Source organism: Lissotriton vulgaris, chromosome 3_1, assembly GCF_964263255.1.
Source record: "Lissotriton vulgaris chromosome 3_1, aLisVul1.2, whole genome shotgun sequence".
In the NCBI taxonomy this organism is placed as follows: Eukaryota; Metazoa; Chordata; class Amphibia; order Caudata; family Salamandridae; genus Lissotriton; species Lissotriton vulgaris.
Genome location: NC_141689.1, coordinates 1,237,263,558 through 1,237,286,686, shown reverse-complemented (window position 1 = coordinate 1,237,286,686; position 23,129 = coordinate 1,237,263,558). Strand labels below are relative to the sequence as shown.

Genomic DNA, 23,129 nt, shown 5'->3' with positions numbered 1-23,129 from the left:
GAGTGCTTAAGATGCTAGACATATGTGCAACAGTTGAAGACATATAAGGCTTAACAATAAATGTATTTAAAAAACTGTTAATATGTGGCAAACCATTGCATCAGATAAGCACTCAGCTTAAAAAAACATTACAAACATTATTCCAATGAGGCCTGAAAAGTAAGGCTAAAAGACTGGCAAAGTCAAAACATTCATATCCTTTCCAATTCTCAATGCTATCCGTACCTAATTAGTGACTGCATGACATTTGAGCTCTGAATCCAGATACTGTAAAAATCAAAAGCTTAATCCGCAGGATCTAAGATTATTTGCACACAGTATGGACGTAAAATCTGAACTCTGGGTATGATATAAAAGCGACAGAAAAACATACAATGAGTAATGGATTGCTGAGTAAAATTGTCCCAGGGACAGCAGGGAAAAATAGCAAACCAGGTGCTCTGCTTTGGAAAAGCAGCCAGGACATGAATTGTGCTCAATCTAAAACGAATTTAATCAAATCTATGTTCTGGATTAGGGATATATAATAGATAGGGTTCAGTCATTCGATAGTGTTAATGTTTATTTAATGGGGGACTGTGTCCATCGCCTGAATCTTGATTATTCTACTATGTGGCCTACGGTTATAAAAGAGAGTTTTTACCATGGCCTTTGAGGCATTGTCAATTTAATTTGGGAAGTGAAATAGATTAGGAGCGCCAAGTTCTATAAATATTATTTTAATGTATGTTTACCAAGAAATAACATCACTTGTGGTCTAGTTTGACGCAGTCTACATGAACTTGTGAACTTGTCATGAAAATTTAGTATGGGGAGATCTCCAGACCTTTAACCAGAGTAGTAGCGGTTTAATTTGTATCAGGTCAGTCATATATGCAGACCTGCTTCAGTATGGGTTATAAAATTTGGGGTGCTCGTTGGAACCGCTAACAGCCTACCCAGGAATTGTTTTCAATAGTTTGCAGACACCACAGGTCTGTAAAACCCCAAACACCAGCTTCATATGTGCACAGGGAAAGGCACTTGTCATTATATAATGACACTAATTCTTTAATAGGCTTTTGGCCGAGCTTCCTGGCAAATTTAAAAATAGCGTCCACTGCCTCTGCAGTTTTAAGAACCCTCTGGGACAATAGCTTATCCCACTTGACACTGGGATCCATCAAAACTCAATGATAATTATATGTTGGGGCGTTAGTGATGGGGTCTCTCCAATATTAAATCTACGTGAGCGTGTATTATTCTTTGGCCCGCAAACCATGATATACGATTTCTGATGGTTAACCTTTAATTTCAACTCCCCCACAAATCCTTTGAAGGAAACAAGTAATGACTGTAACCCATTATCAGTGCAAGAAATAAGCACCGCTTCATCCTGGTAAAGAAGGTTGGGCACAGGTTGGTCACACCAGTGCAGAGTCCTTCTCACTGGCCATCAACAGTTGGTATAGAGAATAAATATGAAAAAGAAACAAAAAAAGGGTCTAGTTACAGTCCTGTCTAACCACCTGGTTGATTTTAAGGGGGGGGGGGGGGGTGCGTTCTCCATATTGGCCATAGCAAACTTGTGCAGTCGTGTCCCAGTGAAGGAGTTCTATTAAGGGGACTTCAACCCCTGCCCCACTCATCATGTCCTATAACTTGCTACTGTCCACCAGATCCAAAGCAGTGGGGTGACCATGAAAGCCATGTGTAGTGAAACTCCCTTAGCTTTAACGTACTTTCCAATGAGCAAGAGCAAGCTAAGGGACTGTTCGAATGTCCCCAGGCCTGGATGAAAGCAGTACGGTGCTTCAGGAAAAAAACTTCTTTACTCCACCCAGTCTTCCAATTTTTGGAGGTTTACCAGTCCTAGAATCTTGACAGAAGCATCTAGAAAGGAGATCAGGTAACATGTCAGTTGCTTTCTATCGCTCATTTTAAAAATAGGGTCAATTGTGAATTTCTTCCAGGAGCTTGGAATTTCCCTTATAATTGCGGCACGAAACACATTTCTAAGCCAGGGGGCCCAGAATGTTGGGTTTTGTCTAAAAACATCTATAGGAACCCCGTCTGGGCCAGAAGCCTTGCCAGCAGATCTCTTTATTATAGCCATATATCACAGTCAAAATATGGTCAACGTACACAAACATTGTAGTCATTACCTCTATTGCATCATGGAAAGTAGATGTAGGTGTGTATATATTTTACCATTCTTAACTCAAATCCGTATCTACTTACCTTGACAATCTGGTGATTTTGTGAATACATTCCCATTTAACATTTTTGATACTCAATCCAGCCCTTTTTTTCAACAGTTTGCCAATGCTTAGAATATCCATAACTAAAATTTCACATTTGCAAAGCATAGGCATAACCCAGACAGACCAAACCCTTAACAATTCAACGGGGCCAATAAGCGCCAAAACTGAAACAAAAATAAAGACCTGCTGGATATGGTCTATAACGTTTCATTGGGGCAGACAATGCTGATCTGGGCCTCGCAGTACAAGCTAGGCGAACATTTATTGATATTATTGTGTGTCGGTAGTGGGCCCCTGCACTCATTTTTGGTGACCAGAACTTGGTTTTCAAGATCAGACTTTATCCCGAAGCATGAGAAAGGAAGGTAGAGAAGGGCGAAGGGATGGAAAGTGGAAAGATAGGTAAACCGTGACAAAGGGCGAAAATAGATGAAAAAGAACATGCGGAGTGAGAGAAAGGAAGTGGAGAGTGGAGGAAGAGGCATGACGTGGGTTCATGACCAGGCTGCATTAGTATTTGGCAGCGGCCTCATAAACCTCGTTTCGCCGCTGCATTTATTTATTTTTTAGAAATGAAGCACTGACTGCAGATTTCAGGCATGAATCACCAGAAAGAAAGGTGTTCTCAGAAGCATACCTGGCATTGGGAGACAGATATCCCAGTGAGCAGAGGCTGCTGTACAAAGCAGCAAACGGGAACGCAGCAAGCTGAAATACAGCCACGGGGTGCATGGAGAAGAGGCCCTTCCACTCCAGCAGTAACATCATCCCAGCAGGCAGGAGACAACAACAACCCTGCACCAACAGACTCTCCCACACAACAGATGTCTGCTGCATTTCGAGTCCCTTTAAAGAAGAACACATATCGAAGCGGGAGGGCTGTGACCACAGCAGGGGCAGGGCGAGATAAGACGCATTATGTGTTTTCTCACTTGTACCATCGCCTCCAAGGAAACCATTTTAGGTGCACAAAGGTGTCTGGTATGCCTCAGCCCAAAACAAATAGCCAGGGCCCCTGCTGCCCAGTTCCACAGTCATTTTCTTTGTGCCATCTGCGAGGGATACTATGGAATGTCTGTCATTGGTTCACAAAATATCTGTTGAGGCTTCACTGGACAGGAGAAACGAGGGTAGAATCAATGCTTAATTTGTGCCAGTGTTCGCGGGTGGTGGACACTGGCACTCGTTTTTGGGGGGGTACAAAAGGGGGTGGTGATGGACGGAGCATCTGAATCAATCAAACATTCACACCCAGTCAAAAGATCTGGACTCGTTTTGGGGGAGCAGGAGTTATTTTTGATCATTAGACCTTGACCAGAGCAAAAGAAAGAAAGGCAAACAGGGAGCGAGAAAGAGGAAGCAAAAGAATCTGTGACAAAGTTAAAAGCATGGATAAAAAGAATCTGCAGGAATGAACTTAAGAGAGGGGAAAGTTGAACCGGTGACAAAGTTAAAAGCATGGATGAAAAGAATCTGCAGGAATGAACTAAAGAGAGGGGAAAGTTGAACCTGTGACAAAGTTAAAAGCATGGATGAAAAGAATCTGCAGGAATGAACTAAAGAGAGGGGAAAGTTGAACCTGTGACAAAGTTAAAAAGCATGGATGAAAAGAATCTGCAGGAACGAAATAAAGAGAGGGGAAAGTTAGGGTGGTGGAAGAAAGAGTGTTGGCTCCACAGCTAAGGTGTAGGAGCGCCCCCCCCCCCCACCCCAACCACCCTCAAAAGTAGAAAAATAAAACAAGTTTATTATCGTTTTATTTTTCAACTTGTAAGTGCTGTGTCCTGGGGCTGGGGTCATCGCGGGTCAGTTAGGAGATGGAGTGGTGGGCAGCACTGCTATAGTGCACATGTTGGTTTGGCCGCCATCTCAGGCCGGCCAAACCCACATGCGCACTGAGCTGTTTCCAACCCAGCTGTGTTGCTGGGTGAGAGACAGCAAAGCACTGACTCCCAATCTCTCTGGGAGCTCAAAGTCCTAGCGCTCAGGCCAATCCTGGCGCTGCTTTCTAACATGAAAGCAGCGCCAGGATTGGCCGCAGAGGAGGCTGGGAGCCTGTGCTGCATCGAGAAGAGGACACGGAGAAAAGCATTAGGCGGCAGGCGGAATGTAAGTTTGTTTTCTTTTTCTTTTTAAATGTTTGATATCCTTTTCCCCTCCCACCCCCCACCTCTGCGTCATCCCTCGTCCCTCTCCAGCATCCACCCCGCCCGCCAATACGCCCGCACGGCTGCTACTACTGGGAAGAAAGAGGCATGAGGTGTAATCAAGACTAGGCAGGCTTGGTTTTTAGCAACCCCGGCCTTCGGTGGCTCCTAAGAAACACTTTGTGTCCCTACAATTTATAAACTGAAGACTAGGCAGAATTGTTTTTATAGACACATTATCTTGTAGACGTCCAGAAATTAGTAAGGGGCATTGTCTCAAAGTCTCCAATTCATTCTTATTTTAACAATAATATATCTAACTCTGCACCCCACCATCCTTCAAATCTCAAGTGGCATATGATATTATCCCAGGCCAATTATTATGCATGCCACTTCGTTACATTTTATTAGTATATTTAGTAAGTTGAATGACTGGTACTTATAATTAAAAAATATGACTGGCTAGCCCATTGAGAGACAAATGTCTTTCCCTTAGGCTGTTTCAACTTCAGGATCACAGTGTCTTAGTTGGGTCTTTACAAAAGTCTTCGACAGCGCGTGAAACCTAGGCACAATGTTATTTCATAGCACTTAATAGAATCAATGGATAGCATTTAATGACTGCTGATGTCACTACTACCTAGTCATGGGTATTGACGGTTAGTTATGAAACGAAAAGAGCCTTCAGCAACCATTCAGGTGTGGAACCCTTTGATTTTCAAATCCCATATCATGATATCCTCAACATCTTACCATGAGGCTCACTTTGGGGGTACAAATCTGCTGCTATTATCTCCATGGAACCACCGAATTATTCTAACACCTTCTGTTGTCAGCTGTTCTGCCTACTGGTGTGTGCAACAAGTGCCATCGGCCTGGGTCAGTGGTGTTTACTTGAATCCATCTCTTTATCCTTTGCTCTGTTTCCCTTCAATGCCAGTTTCTAGCCCTGGCACTGAGATCCAGATCTCAGGTAAAGGTCCTTAGAAGGCAGTGACCTTATTCCAGATATATCTGGTCATTCATGCTAATTGGCGGGCTCTTCCGTGGGGCCTCCTGGAAAACTCAAGGGATACTAAAGACAGGTAGATTCCACCATGCCTCCACAGACTCTGGGAATCACACACAACTGGGCCATGGTTGACCAACAACATCCACCTACACGGCGATAGCTGGAAAATATCCAGGAAGTGCACCCACATTGACGTAAGTTTGACTACAGGGGGTCACTCCCCACACCTCGCTATTTCTAGTGATCCGTTTAAGGAAAAACTATTAAGGAACTTTTGTTTGAATAGGGTATCCCTGATTTGAAAGGATGATATTCCACAGATACCAGAGGTACGATTAGAGGGTTCCTTTTTTTTCAGATCCGAAGAGTCTTGATGAATGCCGGAGTGACCCGTCACTGTGGGCACAACTCATACAGCAGAAACATGTTGACACCTTGGCAGTAAGGGGGGGTGAAGGAATCTTAATTCTATCCATTCACTCCCATCCTTCACGTTTTTAAACCTAGCTGGATGGCCCCAGAATAAAAACGATTGAGGGGGTATACATCCGAGCTAGGTTTAATTTTCACTGGCTGCACTTTTCTTTGGTGATCCCAAATTTCATTGTGTGTATTGTTTCCCCTTCTCTTTTGCTCCACCCCAGGTGTTGGTCTGCGCGGGAGTGTTAGTAGCACGCCCTATGATGAAGCATGTCACAATTTTGTGTGTGAGGGAGTTTTTGCACACTGAGCATGTGCCACCACTTTTTCATATATTTTTATACACTTCCCTACTCCTTTGTATGTGCTGCAGTTATTGATTGGGGAGGTCGAAGTAGGGATGTTACCTTTCCCCCCTTCAGGTTTTGTAAAATTTGACCAACAACATGCACAGACCCCACCAGGAAATTAATGATTCTCTGTTGAGCAAGCTGGCAAAACATCCTCTGTCAGACCCTCCTGGTAAGGCAGATTGAAAACGGCCACATAGGATGCTGGGCACTTGTTCTTTATTTCTAAATTATACTTAATTTTCTTAATTAGATGAATTCTTGTAGCTTACACAACTTTCAGCTATGGTATGCATGTCTTCACTTCCCACTTGATCGGGATCAATCAACATCATTTCACCACTCAACCAGTACTGTCCTGGGAGCATGCAGCCCATGATTGGAAAAGTAATGCTTGAACACATAAGACTCATTCTTGGCTTGTACTACTGCCATGTGGACAGCGAAGTGGCACCACCTTCATATTTCCTCGAGACCAAACAAATTCTGTTCTGCTTTATCCTACTCATCTCATGCACTACCAACCCTCTGGGACACTGTCATTTGTCCCATACAGGCCCACTGTTGTTTACCTTATGTTAGCATGGGCATGTTGCAGTCTGCACTCTGCTTTGCGCACATTACTATACAAACGTATTTTGCTTTGTGCCACGCTGTACTTTCACATAGAACTGTTGTTTTTGCGTTCTGTTCTTTCTTGGGATTTAGTCTGAACACCATAGACAAGGTCAAACAACAATGCCCCTAGTTCTTCTATTTTGGTCACGCTCTAGCACCTAGACAAAACACACAAATGCAGCTGTTGTTCGAAAGAATGCACTCTTTGTCATATAGGTATGCACAGACATGCAAATACACACTTAAGCACCTGGAGAGAGATTTTTCAGAGAAGAGATCGCGACTACACCTGAGATGTAGAACTTTCATCTGTTAATGCTAAGGAACGGGGTCCACTGCAAACACCCAGAGATCTTCTGATATATTATCACTTTGCTTCTGTAGAAGGGGAGGGGGATTAGTCTACTCTGTTAAATCATGTGAATAACAGAATGAGAGGCATTTTAATTTACAAATTGGAACTAAGGACTACCTTGAATTAATCGTGAATTTTAGAATAATTTGTACCATATATAATGTTGGGGACTTTCCGGTACACACCAGTGGTGAACAAAAGATGTAGAACGTCGGCAGGAGTGCTCCAGGCTATATACACACTACAGCCATCTCAAAAATCGATCTGCCCTGAAGAAGCCCATGTTTAGGTGAAACACGTTGGTTGCATACATCTATCTGATTTTCAAGAAAAAGAATTAAAGGAACTTTGAAGCATAACTAGACTTGTCATATATGTCATGATTATTATATGGAATCTAACTTTGCTTTTTATTGCCTCTCATCCTTTTATTCATTTGTATAAGTTATGACCATCTGGCAGCTGGCCATTTGAGGAGGGCAAGTCTGATGTTTGTAATATACTTGTGAATACTTTAGGTGGTGCAGTGATTGAGATTTACTGGCTGCCACTATATTTTGTCCTATCTTAAATCATGACAGCTTCTTTTATGATTTATGGATTACTTACTGCTGACCGTATTTGTGTTAGGCATCTTCTTACTTATCTTATTGTGGCACTTATACTGCATACTAGAGAACAATAGTTAAAATAAATATTTTAAACTTTTCTTGTGTCTCTGTCTGATTTTATTGTGGACAAGTACAAGGGGGAGAGCGAAAGAGTGTGTCCTGGTGCCGCGATTCCTGTGAGGATCAGGAGTGTTGTGTTCAGGTGTGTCGAATCACTTGTTCTTCTGTGAGTGAGTAGGAGGGCAATTGAGACACTATAGATAGCCGGTTCCGGGCTCATGGGTACTAAGGTGGTAGGATGACTCAGTCCCTGCCAACTAAGGTTCTATGGCCCCAAACATAGTTCTGTCACTCCGCAGAATCCCTGCAACAACACTACTATGGCATTTTGTAGCAGCCAACTCCCCACCTTTGTATTTTCTGTAAACAGCCTCTCAAAAGCCCTTCTGCCACCATTACTTAATGCTCCAGTCATAAATGAATGGCGTTCACATGACTGATGATCTGAACTAGAGTTTTGCAAGGTTTTCTGAAATATTTACTAGGAATCTGTATCTCATGGGGTACCATCTTTGGCACAAGCCATGCTTGATGTGCTAAAAGCTCCGTTTCGTGAGCCAAGAGTTTCCACCCATCTCAAGTGTCCCAAACTCCTACTGCTGCACACCTCCTCTCTATGACCTGGGGCAAACATTTAGGAATTCCTGCTCCAGGCCTGCACCCTAATTTGCATCTCTTATCTTTCATGTATTCCTTTCTCATGGGAATCCTGCCCTTATGCCCCTACTTATTTTACTTCTGAAAGGCTGCTTACTGGTTCTGATGTGTAACTCTAACAGGTCAACCACAGAACTGTTTCTTGGTGGCCCTATGGCATTTCATCTACATTTCCAATATATTCCCTGTCATCAATTTTCACTGGGCTAATAAGCAAGCCTGCTAACATTAGGGGGCTACATTTATTATTATTTAGTTTAGTTGGACAAAATTATCCAGAAAACAACTATAAAGCTTGAGATAAAATCTTAAGAACTATGTTGCCTTAAATATATCTGCTGGATGGTTTTAAAGCATGCATTCCAACAGTTGCAGTATTCAGTGGGAGCAGCAAGTCATAGCCTGGTGTGGTAGAACAGATATTACTTTTTTCACAACAAAACACAATGGAGGTTCCTAACTTGCATTTTTTGAGGCATCATAATTACAAATGTTACAAATTCAGATGCAGATGTTTTCAGTTATCTGATAGGAACTGATCAATCCAAGAATTAAGTCTGCATGGTCAATTGTTTGGAGTTGTTAGCAGACATGTTCACAGTCAAAAGGGTGGTGAAAGTGAGGAGAATGGCCAACCAGGGCCCAAGACAGCCGTAATATTCGTAGACCCCCATCACGGCTGTCAGTTCAGGTGGAATTGGGGTGTCAATTGGTGAGGAAGGCAGGTACTAAGGCTCAGTGAGAAGGCTCACAGCACTGCCTGAAGCAATGACGTAACCAGCAAAGGAGTATGAGGTCAAGACAGCGGTGGTGCCCATGACAAACAGGAGCCACAGGCAGGAAAATGAAAATGCACAGGTGACCCTATGTTGGCAGTAGGGCATACCTGGGAGACTGTGGCCTGAGCCACAGCGGTCAGTCCGATTACCACCAGGCACTTGTTAAAGTTTTGACCTTGAGGGGTGTCTCTTTCAGTCTCATTTTTGACCATGGATGTGATTTTTTCAAGTATTTTAGAATTTTGTGTCTATGCATCACACTTTTTTCTCCCCTGTCTCCCCAAACAGCGAGTGTGGTCATTTGACTTTGGGATAAGAAGATAGTTTGTTGCTTGCAACCCCCTCCTGTGTGTTCAATGGACTTTGAATCATGATCAGTACTAATCCTTTGCTATTTCTGAGAAAAGGCTTCTGCTGAGTTTCACTAGGTTTTGCTTCACTAATGATAGACTGTTCTTATTAGCTCCTACATTTCTCACTAGATACCGGCCTTCTCCCACTTGTCTGGTGATGGGCCCGCCTGGAGTAACCTTTGACTTTGTAACTTTGCAAGATATAAGCACTGAGATTTTTTTTGTCTCGTATTTCATTACTTTGCAGCACCTGCCTAAAAAATTACATTATGGGCGTGTCTTAGCCCAGTTACAAAATGTACATAGTGTATCTTTATGCTTGTCGATTTTAGTCCCTCTGCAGCACTCCGAGCGACTGGGCAGACTGGGCTCAACTCTGAGTGTACCTGAATAAAAAGATATTTGTTTGTATTCTCTACTGTCTGACCGACTCTTCATTTTGTATTGTAGGCTGAGAGGTAGTCATTAGTGACCCGAGTGACCCAAATCGGCCCACTTCATTCAGCAGGACAAATTCTGAAGCTCATTAAGTGGAAGAATATTACCCTCGCGTAAATGCTTATTAATGACTGGGGTCTGACCTCCTCACGCAAGCAGGCAGCCGATCTCAATTTGATAGATCACAAACAGCTTCTTTTACACACAGTTAAACAATTAGGGTTACACAAGTTCAGAAGTAGCTCATTTCATCAGTTACAAATTAACACATGCCGATCAGAAGAAACATGAAGCCACCTGAGACCCTTGACTTTAGCATAATTCAATAAATATCCTTTATTGCAGTTTCTAACAATGCTTGTTTTGTTTTAAACAAACTATATTGAGTGTTACCGAATAACAACCATATATCCTATCAAGGACGTCACAGCATTTCCATTTTTCCTGATTTTCAAATCGTGCATGAATCTTCGAGTTAAACAGATTTAATAACATAATGCGTAATCACTACAGTGTTCTGTAGTCCGTGCGGAAAAAAAAACCCTGAAAGATATATACGTGCAAGTAGATCCTATATCTCTGGAAAGAATTACATTTCACTACTATTATAACACTTCCAAAAACTTGAACGCTCCCTCCCACCCCCCACCCTCCCTCCTGGTCTGTCCTTTCTTGAGTGTCTCCCACCTTGTCTTCTCTATGAGGTGCTGGAGTACGACTACCAATGCTAGCGTGCTATAAAATTACTGGTGTGGTCCCTGCGGTACCCGCCACCTTAGGCCCTAACGTGTATCTAGGTACATCATGGTGAGGGACCGAGGCAAGTGGGCAGGAGGTCTATCTGCCTAAGTTCCTCCAGCATGATGTCCCAGTCCATGGATATGGGGTGTTTCCGCAGTCCTCGTGTCTCCTCCCGCCTAAGTGCTGCAACTTCGGCCCCGCTCCAGCTAATCATGTCATCTTGCCATACCGACAATGGGGGGCATCTGGGTGATTTCCACCTCATAGTGATCGCCCTTATAGCTAATACAAAAGCCAAGTCTAGGAAACGTAGTTGTACCCTCAAGATGCCAGTTCTTCTGTGCAGACCCAATAGACACTCTATAGGATTGTCATGAATTATGAGGTGTGTGATCTCCCCAATTATGGAGCGGAGCATCCCCCAGTAATCCCTGAGATGAGGGCAAGCCCAAAGCATATGTAGAAAAAGCCAGCCTCATCAGCTTTGCATCGTGGACAACAATGTTGGGCCTCCGGAAACATGCGCTGGATCCTTTTTGGGGTTAGGTAGGACCTATGGAGTACCATAGTTTGTATGAATTTAAGCTTAGCATTACGGGAGATGCGCTTGGGATTTTCAAGGATGCCCGCCCAGGCTTTGTCAGTGAGTTCCTGGTCTGAGGCCTCTGACCACATTGTACGGAGGGCAGTGAGCTACATCGGCCTGCACCCTGATGGCAGTGTAAAGGCATTTGACTAGGTGACCCCCCTACCCATGTAAGTACAGCATGTGCACTAATTCGTGTCGCGAATGTTCAGCGCGTTGGGGCGCCCATGTCTTCTTAATGTAGTGAGCTGCCATTGCATGCAGTAGATACAGGCTGTCTGGTGCGCCAATGACCAGCAAAAAAGTGTTGTGGTTTATTAGGGTGCCGTCATTAAAAAACAAACCAACCTCCTCCCAGCCCTGTATTCTAGTCCTATTGAGCCTGCCCCCGGGAATTGTTAGCCCCAGGAGCCGCATAGGGAACTGCATTTGGGGTGTAACAAAGTGCCTTTTTCCAGCACTGAAGTGCTGTTTTAAGCAATGGGGGCCCATCCGGGGGGATTGTCATTCTTGGGAGCAATAAGCTATGGAGGGCTCTTCGATCTAGGTCCTGGGGTACATACCCTATTTTCTGCAAGTTCCTGCCGGCCGTCCAAAAAGATAACCACTGGAGCTGGCTAGCGTACTAATACGCTCGAATGTCGGGGACGCCCAGTCCCCCCTTATGGGATTCAAGTTGTAACTTCTTGAGGCCAATTCTTTGTCTACCCTTCCCCCATATGAGTTCCGAGAGGAGTGTGTCCAGAACACGGAAAGTGGATTGTGGGACCAGTAGGAGAAGATTAACAAAATAATAGCGGAGGCGGATGGCATCACCATCTTAGAGATGGCAATCCGGCCCATGACTGATAAGAGGAGAGATATTCAAAAGGTAATACTCGAGCGCAGGGAGGTGATCGCCTTCATGAGATTACCATCCAATAGGTCAGATTGAGCCCGGTAGATGTGTATTCCCAGGTATTTGAAGGTCTGGTGGGCTACGGGCAGGTTGTAGGTACCGAATTGATACATGTCTGGATGGGGCCTGTCCTGAAAAAAGAAGCCATTAGATTTCCCCTCATTAATGGCAAGGCCCGAGATACGCTTGAAAATGGAAAAAAAGTTGGGGAGAGGCTCCGCCCCAACAGTGAGGTCACGTAAATAGATGAGAATGTCATCGGCATATATGGAAATTAAGTGTGTGGTGTCAGCTATTGGTATCCCCAGACGTTCGACCGATTGCCTCAGAGCTATTGCTTGCGGTTCCAGTGCCAGAACGAATAGTAGGGGTGAAAGAGGGCACCCCTGCCTCGTGCCCCTGTGTATAGTATACTCATTAGAGATGTGGTTCCCAGTACACGCCCTAGCAATGGGCTTAGAGTGGAGGAGCCGATCCATTGGATGTATTCAGGAGGGAGGCAAAAGCGTTGTAAGGCCGTAAACATATATCGTAAATCTAATGTCAAACAACCAGCGTTTTTATACTCCCCGGGGGGTGGCCATGATGACATGATGTAGGCGTCTGGTATTTAAGGAGGTGCTGCGCGCAGGAAGGAATCCACATTGATCTTTATGTATGAGCGTGTTTAAGACTGGGAGCAATCGATTGGCCAGGGCTTTACTGAGGATTTTGTACTCTGTTGCTAACATAGACAAGGGTCTGTAATTGGACAAATCCGTGCCGTCGCGTCCCGGTTTAGGAAGAGAGACGGCCGGGGCTTGCATGGTAGAGTGTGGTAATTGTCCGGAGGATAAAGCGGACTTATATAGCTCCTCCAGCTTTGGGACAAGGATATCTGAGTAAGTGGCATAGAATTTTGTGGGCAGACCGTCTAGACCTGGGGCTTTGTTGCAGTTAAGGTCTTTTATTGCAACTCGTATTTCGTGCTGGGTGATGGGGCCCGAAAGGTTTTTCTGTGCGTCCACTGTAAGACAAGGAAATGTAAGGTCATTGAGAAAGTCGTACATTAACGTGTCTGTGGTGTGTGTTGGTGCAGCATATAAATTACTAAGGTAGGTGCAGAAGGCCTAGTTTATTTTGGGCTGTATGTGCACTAATCCCCTGGTTGGGGAGCATATGCTTGTAATAGTAGGTGTTTCCGGACTATCACGTAATATCCGGGCTAATAAGGTACTAGATTTGCCAGCCTCAGCATGTTTTCGGTTCATGTATGCTTGATGATTAATAACTCGGAGGGTTTCTAGGGTCTCAGCGTTTCGGATATGAGTATCTCACAGAGATTCTTGTTTGCCAGTGTCCATAACCGTCGCTTGCTCCAGGTCGGTCAAGAGGATCTCTATACTGATAAGGCTTCGGTGGACTTCCTGTCTGGCCCCTACTATGGAGCCAATTGCAGAACCTCGCACCACCACTTTTAACACGTCCCACTCCACGAGGCGGGAGGAGGCTGTGTTCCAGTAATTTGTAATGGTCGTGGATTATGTGGTGCAGAACAGGGTATCCTCCTGGAGCCTGGGCCATAATCTCCAAGTAGGGACCGGGGTGGGAACTCTACCCCATGATAATATAAACTCTAACGAGTTGTGGTCTGAGAAGGTCTTGGCTAAATAAGTATAATGATGTATTTGCGTGGTGATAGTGTGAAAGCATAAGAACCTGTCGATCCTAGTGTGGAGCTGGTGGACCGGAGAGTAGAATGAATATTCCTTGTGTGTGGGGTGTAGCTGCCTCCATGCATCTTTCAGCCCCCACCCAGACAACCAAATGTTCAAGAAATCAGTTTGCTTATGGACGCCTGCACTATGTAAAGGTTGATGGGATCTGTCTAGGTCTACATTTAGGACAGTGTTGCAATCTCTACCCAATATCTAGGGGATCGAGTCCTATCCTGTCAGGGACACACTTAGACGTTGGAAGAATTTATCCTGGTCGAAGTTCGGGGCATAGATACTTCCTAACATCACCGGTAAACCATCCAGGGTACCTTTTAGCAATGTGTAATGGCCCTAATCATCTACCCGTCTTTCCAGTTCTGTAAACGGGACTCCGTGACAAATTCATATAGTGGCCCCTCGTGCGAAGGCTGAGTAATTAGTTGTGTATACATTTCCCCTCCATTTTTTTATAAGTCTTCAGAGCCTCTGATTCCGTGAGGTGGGATTCCTGGAGGAAGACAATTTGTGCCTTCCGCCGCAGGATGTATGCATGTACCCTGTGCCTTTTATGTACTGACCCAATCCTCTCACATTCCAGTCAGGGGGTTATATGAGCCTAAAGTGGTGCGGTGAGTAGGCATGAGTAGTCCTTGTGATCAAGGCTCCCCCTAAATCTAAGCCATGTGGTTTTTACAGACCAGCCGTACACCTTTCCCTCTGAACAAAAAATACTCGGCGCAGCCATTAAACTATGCTGTGTCAAACTCAAAACTTCAACATTCAAAACCCATAATGTGCTGCATTCACTTTGTGGTGGATCGGAGCCGCCAATTATATGTCTGGAGTAGTTGGTTACAGAGCTTCGGTGGCTCAACGGGACCCGGTGGGGAAACACGATACAGAGTGTAATGTGCACATGAAAAAAAATCGCCTTAGATACGGACAATGGAGGCTAAGCGAGGGGCAGGGGCAGGGGCTGGTGATCATCCCATGGGATGATCACCAGAGTCCAGTTGCGGCCCCCGGGCACTCTAAATGCCCATACTGTACCCGTAGTGTTAAAATAATATATGGCATATGCATGCTGCTGAAACATAACATTATAAAGTATTCATGTACATTTGTAAAGGATACACAGGTGACTGGTGGTTTATCAACAGAGGTGAGTTATCTCTCCAGCAAATAATGGGCAATCAACAGAACCTGCTCAGTTTCTAACAGTGCTTAACAAACCTAACCATTCTTTGCTCAGGAGTGAATGTGTATTTGTGGTAAATATAATTTCAGTGGAGTTTGTGCATTATCATTGTGCACCTAAGACCTTTATGTGTTCTAAGATAATTGGATTTTCTGCACCCATTATCTAATCAAGTTACAATCTATTTGGAAACATGAAGTCCCGCCGGTGAGCCCAAGTACTAAAGTAATACATTCCTTCTTGCTACTAAGCACATGTTGGTCTTTAACTGCATCCCTTTCAAGTTACTTAATCCATTGTGTCTTCAAGTGAACTCTTCACCTTTCTCTGGTCAGTAGAAGATTTGGGCCTAGACTGTTCTGTCATTTTGTACCGCTGTATGCTTTGTGCTGGTGTTTGTTGTTGTGCTATGTTTTCGTTTTTTATATTTTATACAATGTGCTCATATTTTACATATTGTTTAAAAGAGATAAGCACATAGATGGGAGAGAGTAACTCGTAGCGTGGCAGAGGTGACAGAAAAGCATGCAAGGGAGACAGCTGTAAAATGCATCACTCTCAAAGATTGCTTGAACAAAAAGAAAAAATAGCACCTGAAAAAGCGAGTAGGGTAAGGACACAGTACTGTGTCCATGCTCCAGTGCATGGACAAACACAAGAAGAGGAAGGAAAACCAACACAAGGGATGAATAAGAAGCAAGAAGATGAGAGTGACAGTTAAGACAACCAATGGTAAGGAATGGAAAGGCTCGAAGCCCAATGTAAGCTAACAATACTTCTGCAACAGACAGCACATACGCTGTCTAGAAGGCAAGTCCTAAAAAGGGAGCAATGACTGAATATTTTCAGACATGCTAAAAATAATACTATGTACAGAAACTAAAACATCCTAATGCGTGAGTAAGCATAAACACTCCAAGATAGCAGCACAAAAGGCCTGTAAAGCATTGCTATTTAAAAACATATGCAGCTCATCAGCCTTATCCATACCACATCTGGGACATTAGGAATCTTCCGGAATTGTCCACTTATACGCTTTATATAGCATACAATATAGCATGTTAATTACTTCAAATATTGTATTTGAAGGTGAGCCTTGATAAATGTATCATGCAGCTCTAAAGTCTTCTTAAACCATCTCAAAATGCACCTGGTATCCTAATTTGCTAGACCATTTCTGTGCTAACATGTTTAACCCATTGTCAACTGTTGATATTTACATCAGACAGATATTGTGAAGTGATCTCATCAATATCTCTATGCAGCCTTGGATACAGTGTCTCACACGAGGATGCTGGAAAGGCTGCAAGAGATCGGCATACAAGGCCCAGCACCCAAAAGGCTCCATCATTTTCTGAAAGACAGACGTAAAACTGTCATCCTGGGCCCATATGCCCCTCGCAAGACAATCCAAGATAAGGGTGTTCCACAGGGTTCCTGCCTGAGCCCCACTCTGCTTAATATTTATATGGCTCCCCTTGCCAGGATTGCAGAGCTCTTTGGCTTTGAAATAATCTCATACGCGGATGACACCCAGTTGATGTTTACATTTGAATGGGGGTTGGGAGCACACTGCCTCACAGTTCGCCCCTTTGCAACCTGGTAAATGCAGTACACAGTTCAAACTTACTTCAAAATTAGCTGGAGTTTTTCACCAAAGTTGATGCAGACATTGCTGTATATATCTAGGCACGTGTGTCTGTTGTGAGCACTTCATCAGTAGAGAGCAGCAGTTTTAGAGCGCAAAGAAAAATCATCTGTGGTTGCTGGAAATGCTGCCAAGTTCTTCTCAGGTCACAGTACCACTCACAGGCACACAGGTGCATCTCCAAAGCTTGTCAGCTTGCTGGCTCAAGGGAGCCTTTTAAACAGAATGGGGGTTGGGAGCATACTGCCTCACAGTCCCAGCACAGTTCACCCCTTGCATCCTGGTAAATGCAGTACACAGTTCAAACATACTTCAAAATTAGCTGGAGTTTTTCACCAAAGTTGGTGCAGACATTGCTGTATATCTCTAGACACGTGTTTCTGGGTTGAGCCCTTCATCAGTAGAGAGCAGCAGTTTTAGAAAGCAAAGCAAAATCATCTGTGGTTGCTGGAAATGCTGCATAGTTCCTCTCAGGTCACAGTACCACTCACAGGCACACAGGTGCATCTCCAAAGCTTGTCAGCTTGCTGGCTCAAGGGAGCCTTTTAAACAGAATGGGGGTTGGGAGCATACTGCCTCACAGTCCCAGCACAGTTCGCCCCTTTGCATCCTGGTAAATGCAGTAAACAGTTAGAACTTACTTCAAAATTAGCTAGAGTTTTTCACCAAAGTTGGTGCAGCCATTACTGTATATCTCTAGACACGTGTTTCTGGGTTGAGCCCTTCATCAGTAGAGAGCAGCAGTTTTAGAGAGCAAAGAAAAATCATCTGGGGTTGCTGGAAATGCTGCCAAGTTCCTCTCAGGTCACAGTACCACTCACAGACACACAGGTGCATCTCCAAAGCTCATCAGTTTGCTGGTTCGAGGGAGCCTGTTAAACAGAATGGGGTTGGGAGCACACTGCCTCACAGTCCCAGCACAGATCACCCCTTTGCATCCTGGTAAATGCAGTACCCAGTTCAAACATACTTCAAAATTAGCTGGAGTTTTTCACCAACGTTGGTGCAGAAATTGCTGTAAATCTCTAGACACGTGTTTCTGGGTTGAGCCCTTCATCAGTAGAGAGCAGCAGTTTTAGAGAGCAAAGAAAAATCATCTGTGGTTGCTGGAAATGCTGCCAAGTTCTTCTCAGGTCACAGTACCACTCACAGGCACACAGGTGCATCTCCAAAGCTCGTCAGCTTGCTGGCTTATGGGAGCCTTTTAAACAGAATGGGGGTTGGGAGCACACTGCCTCACAGTCCCAGCACAGTTCTCCCCTTTGCATCCTGGTAAATGCAGTACACAGTTCAAACTTACTTCAAAATTAGGTGGAGTATTTCACCAACGTTGGTGCAGACATTGCTGTATATCTCTAGACACGTGTTTCTGGGTTGAGCCCTTCGTCAGTGGAGAGCAGCAGTTTTAGAGAGCAAAGAAAAATTATCTGGGGTTGCTGGAAATGCTGCCAAGTTCCTCTCAGGTCACAGCACGACTCACAGGCACACAGGTGCATCTCCAAAGATTGTCAGCTTGCTGGCTCAAGGGAGCCTTTTAAACAGAATGGAGGTTGGGAGCACACTGCCTCACAGTCCCAGCACAGTTCGCCCCTTTGCATCCTGGTAAATGCAGTACACAGTTCAAACTTACTTCAAAATTAGCTGGAGTTTTTCACCAAAGTTGGAGCAAACTGTGCTGTGACTGTGAGGCAGTGTGCTACCAACCTCCATTCTGTTTAAAAGGCTTCCTTGAGCCAGCAAGCTGACAGGCTTTGGAGATGCACCTGTGCGCCTGTGAGTGGTACTCTGACCTGAGAGGAATTTGGCAGCATTTCCAGCAACCACAGATGATTTTTCTTTGCGCTCTAAAACTGCTGCCCTCTACTGATGAAGGGCTCAACCCAGAAACACGTGTCTAGAGATATACAGCAATGTCTGCACCAACTTTGGTGAAAAACACCAGCTAATTTTGAAGTAAGTTTGAACTGTGTACTTTATTTACCAGGATGCAAAGGGGCGAACTGTGCTGGGACTGTGAACAGTGTGCTCCCAACCCCCATTCTGTTTAAAAGTCTCCCTTGAGCCAGCAAGCTGACGAGCTTTGGAGATGCACCTGTGTGCCTGTGAGTGCTACTGTGACCTGAGAGGAACTTGGCAGCATTTCCAGCAACCCCAGATGATTTTTCTTTGCACTCTAAAACTGGTGCTCTCTACTGATGAAGGGCTCAGCCCAGAAACACGTGTCTAGAGATATAGAGCAATGTCTGCACCAACTTTGGTGAAAAACTCCAGCTAATTTTGAAGTAAGTTTGAACTGTGTACTGCATTTACCAGGATGCAAAGGGGCGAACTGTGCTGGGACTGTGATGCAGTGTGCTCCCAACCCCCATGATGTTTATATTTGACCCTGATCTGACAGAGACTAAACATTGTTTCCCCCTGGGCATGTTAGCCTTCTCCGATTGGATGAATAAGAACTATCTCCAATTGAATGCAGATAAGACAGAGAGCGTGTTATTTAGAAGAGCTTCCTCTACCAGGACAGACGACTGGTGGCCTCACCAGCTGGGGTCTACTCCTATGCCCAAACAAGCAGTAAAGAATCTTGGTATGAAAAGAGACCAAGCCTTAACGATGAAAGAGCACATCTTGGCTACTACCGGAGTATGTTACCATAACATGCGCCTTCTGCACAGATATTCCCCTCTCTTCCAACCTCTGCTCGAAGAACTCTTGTCCGAGCCTTAGTAATAAGCAGGCTAGACGATGGCAACACCCTTTTAGCAGATGCTAATGAGACCTTAGTTGCCAAATTTCAGGTTGTTCAAAATACTGCAGCCAGGCACGTTCTTAATTGCCCTTATGGTACTTCTTCGGCTCTGTTGCTAATGGAACTGCACTGGTTGCCAGTAAAGAAAAGATCTTGTGTTAAGATCTGCTGCCACACATATAATGCCCTAAAAGGAAAAGGCCCATTATATCTGCAACAAAAAATTAAAGCATAAACACCGGGCCATAGCCTAAGATCTTGTGATAAAACCTTACTCTGTGTTCCTCTCATTCACCTGACTCACAGCGGAGGAAAGGATTTTTCTTACCTCGCTCCCTACTACTGGAAAAAGCTTCCACTTCATGTTTGCTCTTGTCCGAACTATTGTAAATTCAGAAAACTACTAAAATCTCCCCTATTCTGCATCCTTTACCCCTCCACTGATACTTGTTTTCATAACAGCGCCAAGATGCCCCTGGGTGATTTGTGCGCTATATTAAACATAAATAACAATAAATCTATATTTTTGCACTTTATCTAAAAACGTATTGTTCCAATGTTGATCCCAGACTGGTCAGTTTGTAAAAGAAATCACAGATGTGCAGTAATTTAAAAACCCATGAGGCAGGTCAAATTCTGAAGCTCATCGAGTGGAAGCATATGACCATCATGTAAAAGCTTACGAATGATATCGATGATGACCATATTATTTTAGAGTTGGTAGGGATACTATTCTCTTGTTCTGAAGATTCGTGGATGAATCACCTTTGTGGAAGTGGTGTAGGAGATAGAATCACAGGTTTAAGTAGTGATTCCCTAACTGTTTTGTGTCTCTGCTGATCTGCATTTACCTCTCATGCCTCCTAATGAGCCCGTGAATTCAGTTTTCCCTTGTTATCACTCACTGGGTTTAGCTTATTAGACATAACTAGTAAGGCGCTTGATATGTGGGGCATCACTTGTTTGAGAGATTTTTGTCCCAGGGAATAATACACTGTTTACACCATGATGCTGTGCTTCACTTGTTAAATACAGTTTGGTAAAGAAGTAAGTATGGGGAAGGAAAAGAGGGGCTGTTCAGTGCTGTCGAGGATGGGCAATGTGTCAGTGGTTCAGTGTGACAATCATCTGGTTTCTTTTTGACTTACAAAGTTTAAGTGAAGGCTCAGAATCTTCCATGGTTATCTAATGTCGTAGCTGATTGTAACTCAAGGTCGCTTTGAGAGTTTAGCTAATGGAGGTTCCAAAAGGGACTGTTTCAAGAGGGGAGCCTCTCCTTGGGTTCTTCTGGACATATATGTGCTTGCCCATTGACTATCGAGACAGCTTGCAAGATTTATTCAGTTATATGCCAAATCCCACAACTTCAGATGCTTTTAATCAGGAATGGTCAGGGATGAGGTGTTAAGCAGTCCCACTTTACTATTGATCCACATAAGTTGCTTCAGGTTAAGCGGGCTCAAGTGTGTATAGTTCTGGTTACTCCAACTTGGTCAATTCAATCTTGATTTCCGGCAAATGTTGGATATGTGTGGGGCGGTACCACTATTGATCCCACATTTTCAAGACTTGCTATTGAATCCTAGCAGAGAAGTTCATAAAATGATCATTTCTGGTCATCAGCAATTTGTGGTTTGGAAAATCTTTGGGTGATCTTGGCAACTCCCTGCCCTTTCCTTGCAGGGCCAGGCTTTACGGGAGTGTGACCAGTGCAATTGCACCTGGCGCTGTGCTAAAGGGGTGCTGTCTTTAGAGATAATTAATGGGTTTAAACACACCTGCTGCAGAGTTCCTTGTGTGTCCAGCAGTTTTCAGGCACGAATAAAAAGGTCAATATACAATGGTGATTAAGGTTCCTGTTGGAGAGAGATCAGATTTTTTGAGTAGTGGCAGTTTTGACTCATCAAGATGTAGAACAGAGGATTATTATGCTTGCTGCAAAGAATGCACACCATGCAGATCACAGAACTGTATTTTATGATGGTAGCTCAGTGGGTTACTGCTTTTGTCATAGACATCATTTTGTTACTTGCAGTTCTTGCAGTTCATAAGGTGCAATCTTAATATAGCACAGTGTCCTATGAACTGTAATGAAAGAGCTGCATGCAAACTGCATGGTATAGGTTAGAATGCTGTGTTTTTTCCTCTTAGTCTTTCATTTTCCTAATATTGCTAAAAAGGGTTCGTTTGGGTAGAAATGCATTCTTATTAGTAAAGGCAACTCTAACCACTGTGGCACTTTTTGAATCCATAGTTTAGGCTTTTCTAGACAAACGCCTCAAAATATACTGCCTACTAGTATGGATAAGGGGATTTCTACACGTCGCAATCCTCATTGTTTTATGTACATTATATAGACTGATTTATACTCGTATGATTCATCGCTTTTGTATAATGTGTGTGTGACGTAAAATGCTCTGACGCCCTACACTGGTATGAGTAGCCCTTTAAAACAAGTGAAATGTATGTAAGAGAGGGGCGCAATTAGAGTGTGGTAGTGAGGTAATGTGTTGAGAAGGAGGATATATATTAGAGGGCGGGTTTACCAACAAAGAATGTTGCACTGGGCGACACCAGCCCTGCTTTCTTGAGTCCTTTCCAGCCTTATTCGGGAGTCCTGCATTCTGGGAACAAAGAAAGTTTTTAGACTTGCTTGCAGATCATGGTTGGGTGGGTGCATAGAATGATGTGTGGATCCTTTGAAAGCATCTGTGGTTGAAATAGCTAGCTTTCTTTTAGTGTTGTTTCAAATTTTATTGTAAAATTAATTTGCACAGGTCAGCTATTGCAAGGGAACCAGTTTTACTGTATGATGTGGCAATAGGAAGAAATACTCTGGTGTGCAGATTGAAAGAGTATTAAGTTGGAATGATCTACTTGGTGTAGGTATTCAGTTTGATCAGATGTGACTAGGGTACTGCTAATGGTTTGGCAGGGCCAATACAATATATATTTTACTAGGAAATAGCTCACATTAACATTGGTGACACATGTAATTAGGTTACTTTGAAATGAGAGAGTTTTGGATAGTTCAAATGTATTCTTTACACCAGAAAGGGTGTTTTTTTGTAGTGACAAGACAAATTAAATCTTTGTCCAATGTGATATGTCATTAGAAACATTTTGTTGTAAAGTGCTTAAGATGATTTCATTTGTAAAAACCATTTCAGTCATGTCTACCACCCACGCTATCCAAGTGTGTTATAAATCATGCAGTCGTTGACATTTCTGCATTTGTGGCACAATCTGTGAGAAGAGCAATGGCCTGTACTTGGAGAGGAAGACTGAAAGACATATTGAAATCACACTTTTTATTTAAAGGAAGTCAGTGCTATGTTTCTAGACAGCTTGCCGATTTTCAGCCTTTTGTTAATAGTGTTGGTCTGGTTAAGAACATACTGCAAGAATTTTCGTATTCTAAAATGAGTTCTATTTTATGTGTTGCTACTGTAGAAGTAGAAGTAAAAGAGAGATATAAAGATACTCCCCAACAGTTTTAGGGCTCGAGTTTTTTCAAGCACGTTTTCTTGCTCACAATACTGTGTGTTTGGAACATTTGTCTTTAAGCT

At 43.7% G+C, this 23,129-nt stretch overlaps 1 protein-coding gene across 1 annotated transcript in view; it reads right to left on the bottom strand.

Moving 5' to 3' along the window:
• MBOAT4 (membrane bound ghrelin O-acyltransferase MBOAT4) overlaps positions 1–23,129 on the bottom strand; it is a 99,852-nt gene that overhangs the window by 62,335 nt on the left and 14,388 nt on the right. The window contains exon 2 of the mRNA XM_086963674.1: positions 2,881–3,089. Within this exon, the coding sequence (XP_086819800.1) occupies positions 2,881–3,089 (209 nt within the window). The remainder of the gene's footprint in view (positions 1–2,880; positions 3,090–23,129) is intronic.